Below are 6,430 nucleotides of genomic sequence, written 5' to 3' on the forward strand. Positions count from 1 at the left end.
AAATAAACCTTGTGTCGAAATAATTATGTGTTCAATAAACATTCCAAAGATTCTTGCTATGTTAAGTTAATGTTTGAGGATGTGGTTTAAGTATGGGTTGTGTGTTACTATGTTATGATTTGAAAGCGTGAATTATTATGAAAGCTACCATATCAATTGTGTAATCATAAGTTCCTAAGACCCTAATTTGCTCTAGTATGTGATTAAAATCTTAATTTTGAAAGGCCTTGCTGTCGATTATTCATGATAACGATTGAAAAAGGAATTATGAGTTGAATTATGAAGTACAGCCAATGTGCCAAGAATGATATTGCGTTATGGCCAATGATGTCAATAAAATGAATGACATGTAAACAAATATGAATTAAGTGGTAAATACTTTTAATAACAAATGCCTTGGGATTATCGATTAGCCACCAAGGAAGGGTAGGTCGGAACAACCTAACCCCGAAACTACATGTGCCGGTGTAGGAGTGATTGAGGTCTAAATCCATGTGTTACTATGATGAGACTATTTCCCCTTATATGGGATGAGATTGTTGTGTTGATATGTTTTCCCCTTAAATGGGATGAGATTATTGCTAGCTAGATGTGATATAATGTTGACCCACATGGCATTGTGGTGAGACGGCTTTGCCGATCGGGCTGAGATCGGACACCATGTCGCGCACATGGTGGTATTGTGAGTGTATGTCTCGGAGTGAGATGGCTTAGCCGGTCGGGCTGATATTGGACTCTGTGCTAAAATACGGTGGTATATCGGTGCTAAAGATCTCCCAACTTAAATTACCGAAACCTACTTGAAATTTACGTTTCCCTTAATGTGGCACTTTGATACAGTTTGAGTCTCTTATTGCTATAATGTTTTATTCTCCATTTACTGTTGCTCGTTCTATTGAGATGGTGCTTAGTTCTACATACTAGTACTATTCCATATGTACTAACATCCTTTTTTCCAGGGGCGGTGGTTCCATAGCAGGTGATATTGATCAGTGATAGCAGCACACCCTCTCCTCAGCTGATTTGGTGAACCCCACTTCATTTCGGGGTCCTGTATTTTCTATCCTTTGTACATTCCATTTTGAGGTATAGCTAGGGCGTTGTTGCCGGAACTATCATAGCACTCTTCTGTTCTTTTTAGAGGATCCATAGACATAGTGTGGGTTGTGTCTATTTTGGGGAAGTTTAAACTAAAAATTTTGTAATTTTATCATCTGTTCCACTTTAACTATGATTGTACAATGTAATATTTTGAAAACTTGTTAATGACATAACTAATAGAAATGAATTGGTGTTATTCACTTGACTTCTTATTAATGAATTGTATTTTTCTCTTTATTTGTGGGTGAGTTGGGTAGATGGCACCATGCATGCTTGCTCGACCGAGGTAACTTTGTTGAACATTGGTCGCGCTCCCCGAGGTCGGGTCATGACAAACTTGGTATCAGAGCCTAATGTTTTAAAGTGTCCTAGGATGTCTCGGAGCCGTGTCTAGTAGAGTCCTTCTTATCGGTGTGTTGTCGACCACATCTATAATTAGGAGGCTACTTGGGAATTTAGGAATAATACCCTTATTTATTCTATATCGTGCGATAAAGCTGATTGTAAGATTGTTCCTCCTTTAACCCGTGCATTGCTCTAATTTTTAGTATATAGCGCCTAGGAAGAAAGCAAGAACTAGCCAAGGAGATAATGCCACCCCAGGTGTGGCAGTTGACCCTTTACTTGATGATGCGGATGAACACCCGAGGGGTGAGAATATTCCCCCGACTACTACACTTCATGATTCCACTACACATGGTCAGACTGCACCAGTTCCTGCACCTACTGAGGGTTTAACGATCCCTCTAACTGATATACCAGTTCCACCTCCAGCCCCAGCTTCCAGTCCCGGTATATCTGATGGGGAATTTAGGGGAGCCATACAGATGTTGGCTCAAATAGTGGCTTCCCAGGCCCATAGATCAGATGTTGCACCCACTTCGGCTAGTCATCCAGGGGATTCCACTAGTTCCAGGGTGAACAGATTTCTCCAGTTGGGCCCTCCAATGTTCACAGGTACTGATCCTGAAGAGGACCCCTAGGATTTTATTGACGAGATACACAAAACCCTCCGAGTCATGTGTGCTACTGAGATGGAGGGAGCAGAGTTGGCCTCCTACTGCCTGAAAGGGGTGGCCTATTCTTGGTTTGAGATGTGGGAGGACTCCCGTGAGGAGGGGAGCCATCCGGCAAGGTTGAGTGAATTTGCCGATGCTTTCATTGATCATTTCATGCCTGCCGAAATTAAGCCATCCCGTGCCTCCAAGTTTGAGAACCTAAAACTTGGTAGCACAAGTGTGTGGGAGTATCATATGAGATTCGCCGGCTTGTCCAAATATGCCATCTACATGTTGCCTACTATGGACGCTAGAGTGTGCTGGTTTGTGCAGGGCCTTAGCCCCTTGGTTATTAATGAGGCCGTTATATATGCCTTGAACTCTGATATGAACTATGGTAAGATGGTGGCATTTTCTCAAGACACAGAGACCCGCAAACGGAAGAATAGAATGGAGCGAGAAAGTAGCAATAGGGCCCGGTCAGCGGGTACCTTCAGTGGTACTTCTGGTGATAGTGGTGGTGGTAGAACAGCTTTCAAGGGAGGATCATCAGGGTCGTCCCAGTCTTTTGCTCAGTATTCAGTCAGTGCACCGCCATCGGGGCCCAGTCAGCAGCAGGGGAACCGTTTTATACCCAGCCATGGCAATAGAGGATCCTACAAGCAGGGTCGGTCTGCTGAGAGATTTCAGCAGCAGCGAAGGCGCCCATGCCCTAGGTGCGGGAAGATGCACTTTGGGACCTACTACATGGACCAGCCCAAATGCTACGAGTGTGGTATGAGGGGTCACATTCATAGGGATTACCGTTCGTCTCACCAGAGCATGGGCAGCGGTACAGCACAGCCAGCCAGTTCTGCAGCTACTACATCCGCAGCACCTCCTCCGGCTCGAGGCACCCCAGCATCCATAGGGCGTGGTGCAGCTAGGGGTGGCACATAATGTTTCGGAGGACCCAGCCATTTCTATTCTATGAGGGGTCGCTAGAGTTCAGAGGCTTCTCCAGATGTTGTCACAGGTATATTGACTGTTCAATCTCATGTTGTGTATGCTCTTATTGGTCTCGGTTCCACTTTGTCCTATGTCACTCCCTATGTTGCTATGGAATTTGGGATAGAACCGGAATAGCTCCATGAGTCGTTTTCTATGTCTACTCTGGTTGGTGAGTCTATTGTGGCCGCGCGGGTTTATAGGGATTGTGTTGTCACGGTGCGTGGTCGAGACACTATGGACTATCTCATTGAATTGGGGATGGTCGATTTTGATGTAATAATGGGCATGGATTCTCTTTACTCATGTTTCCCTAAGTTTGACTGGCGAACCAAAACCATTAGGTTTGAATTTCTAACTGAGTCAGTGATTGAATGGAAGGGGGATAATGTGGTGCCGAAGGGTAGGTTTATTTCTTACCTTAAGGACACAAAGATGATTAACAATGGGTGTATCTACCATATGGTCCGGGTTACAGACACCGATGTTGAGGCACCAACACTTGAGTCTGTGTCTGTTGTGAATGCATTTCCAGAGGTCTTTCCAGATAAGCTCCCTGGGATCCCGCCAGACATAGAGATTGATTTTGGGATTGATGTGATGCTAGGCACGCACCCTATGTCTACTCCATCCTACATAATGGCACCGGCAGAATTGAAAGAGCTAAAAGAAAAATAGAAAGATTTGTTAGAGAAGGGTTTCATCTGGACGAGTGTGTCGCCTTGGGGCGCTCGAGTTCTATTTGTAAGAAAGAAGGATGGGTCTCTAAGAATGTGTATTGACTATCGGCATCTCAACAAGGTTACAATCAAAAATAAGTACCCACTACCAAGGATAGATGACTTGTTTGATCACTTGCATGGTGCTAAAGACTTGTTTGATCACTTGCATGGTGCTAAGTACTTCTCCAAGATCGATTTAAGATGCGAGTATCACCAATTGAAGATCAAGGAGTAAGATATTCCGAAAATAACTTTCAGGACTAGGTATGGGCACTTTGAATTTCTGGTAATGTCTTTCGGGCTAACAAATGTCCTCGCAACTTTCATGGATCTTATGAATTGGGTCTTCAAACCTTTCCTCGACTCCTTTGTGATAGTGTTTATTGATGATATTCTTGTTTATTCGCGGAGTTGGGAGGACCATGCCGATCATCTCAGGGCAGTTTTGCAGGTCATGTATCAGCACCAGTTATATGCGAAGCTTTTGAAATGTGACTTTTGGCTTGAATCTATTACGTTCTTGGGTTATGTTGTCTCTAGAGAAGGAATTGAGGTTGACCCCCAGAAAAATTCAACCGTGAAGAGTTGGCCTAGACCTACTACTCCAACAGAGATTCGCAGTTTCTTAGGCTTAACTGGATGTTACAGAAAATTTATGGAGGGGTTCTCTACTCTTTCCTCTCCATTTACTAAATTGACGCAGAAGGCGGTTAAATTCCAATGGTCAGATGCTTGTGAAAAAAGCTTCCAAGAGTTGAAATCAGGATTAACTACAGCACCGGTGAGGGTACAGATGGATTTTTGGTATATTGCGATGCTTCAAGGATCAGACTTGGGTGTGTATTAATGCAACATGGCAAGGTGATAGCGTATGCTTCTAGGCAACTCAAGAATCATGAAAAGAACTATCCAACACATGACTTATAGCTTGCGGCGGTGGTCTTTGCGTTGAAGATTTGACGTCATTATTTGTATGGGGTCCATGTGGATATATTCACAGACCATAAGAGGCTTCAATATATTTTCAAACAGAAGAAATTAAATTTGATGCAGAGAAGATGGCTTGAGTTACTCAAGGATTATGAAATCGATATCCTGTTTCATCCAGGGATGGCTAATATTGTAGCGGATTCTCTTAGCCGGAAAGCTATGGGCAGTTTGGCTCACTTGGAGGCATATCAAAGGCCGTTGGCCAAGGAGGTTCATCGGTTGGCTAGTTTGGGAGTTCATCTTACGGACTCTAGAGAAGGAGGGGTGATTGTACAAAATAGGGCTGAATCGTTGCTTGTGCTGGAAGTCAAGGAGAAGCAATTGAACGATCCATTGTTGGTACAATTGAAGGAGGGGATTCAAAAACATAAGAACATGGCCTTTTCTCTTGTTTTGGACGATGGTACACTAAGGTACCAAGGGCGACTATGTGTTCCAAATGTAGATGATCTACGGGAAAGAATCATGACCGAGGCTCATACTGCTAGGTATTCCGTGCACCCGGGCTCTACAAAAATGTATCATGATCTTAGGTAAGTCTATTGGTGGAAAGATATAAAGAGGAATGTAGCGGACTATGTGGCGAGATGTCGAAATTTTCAGCAAGTGAAGGCCGAACACCAAAGGCCCGGTAGGTTGGCACAGAACATAGAAATTCCAATGTGGAGGTAGGAAATGATTAACATGAACTTTGTGGTAGGGCTACCTCGCACTCCTGGCAAATTCGACTCGATTTTGGTCATTGTGGATCAACTCACGAAATCAACACACTTCTTTCCGATTAAGGCTACCGACAAAGCGAAATGGTATGCTCAGTTGTACATCAAGGAAATAGTCAGGTTGCATGGCACTCCAGTTTCTATTATCTCAGATCAAGGGGCATAGTTCACGATTAAATTTTGGAAGAAATTTCAGCAAGGTTTGTGTACTCAGTTGAATCTTAGTACAGCCTTCCATCCACAGACCGACGGGCAGGCAGAGCGGACTATTCAGATGCTTGAGGATATGTTACTCGTTTGTGTTCTTGAATTCAAGGGTAGCTGGGATCATCATTTTCCGCTAATAAAATTTTCTTACAATAACAGTTATCATGATAGCATTCAGATGGCACCGTTCGAGGCTTTATATGGTAGGAGATGTAGATGTCACATTGGGTGGTTCAAGATTGGGGAATCAGAGTTGATAGGGCCAGACCTCGTGTATCATGCTATGGAAAAAGTTAAGATTATTAAGGAGTGGTTGAAAACTACTCAGAGTCGTCAAAAGTCCTATTCAGATGTGCGTCGCAGGGATTTGGAGTTCAAAGAAGATGATAGGGTATTCTTGAAGGTTTCCCCCATGTTGAGTCCGAGGTATGTCGAGCCGCACAGAATCATTCAGAGGATTGGTCAGGTGGCTTATAGGCTAGAGCTACCTCCAGAGATGTCTTTGTTGCATCCGGTCTTCCACGTGTCGATGTTGAAGAGGGTGGTTGGAGAACCGTTTATTATTCCAGTTGAGACCATTGGGGTTAATGAAGAATTAACTTATGAATAAATTCCAGGTGCCACCCTTCATAGGCAAGTCCGAAAGTTGAGGAACAAAGAGATTGCCTCCGTGAAAGTGTTATGGCAAAATCGATAGGTTGAAGAG

The 6,430-nt window shown here is 43.6% G+C and overlaps 2 protein-coding genes across 2 annotated transcripts; both read left to right on the plus strand.

Annotated features, from left to right (window-relative positions):
- Positions 1 to 2,135: 2,135 nt before the first annotated feature.
- LOC138895720 (uncharacterized) lies at positions 2,136 to 3,038 on the plus strand. The gene has a single exon (XM_070180441.1). The coding sequence runs from the start codon at positions 2,136 to 2,138 to the stop codon at positions 3,036 to 3,038; it is 903 nt and encodes a 300-aa protein (XP_070036542.1).
- Positions 3,039 to 3,323: 285 nt separating this feature from the next.
- Positions 3,324 to 3,764, plus strand: LOC138895721 (uncharacterized). The gene has a single exon (XM_070180442.1). It carries the CDS (start codon positions 3,324 to 3,326, stop codon positions 3,762 to 3,764), a length of 441 nt encoding a protein of 146 aa, XP_070036543.1.
- Positions 3,765 to 6,430: the final 2,666 nt, after the last annotated feature.

Source organism: Nicotiana tomentosiformis, chromosome 7 (genome assembly GCF_000390325.3).
Source record: "Nicotiana tomentosiformis chromosome 7, ASM39032v3, whole genome shotgun sequence".
Classification (NCBI taxonomy): domain Eukaryota; kingdom Viridiplantae; phylum Streptophyta; class Magnoliopsida; order Solanales; family Solanaceae; genus Nicotiana; species Nicotiana tomentosiformis.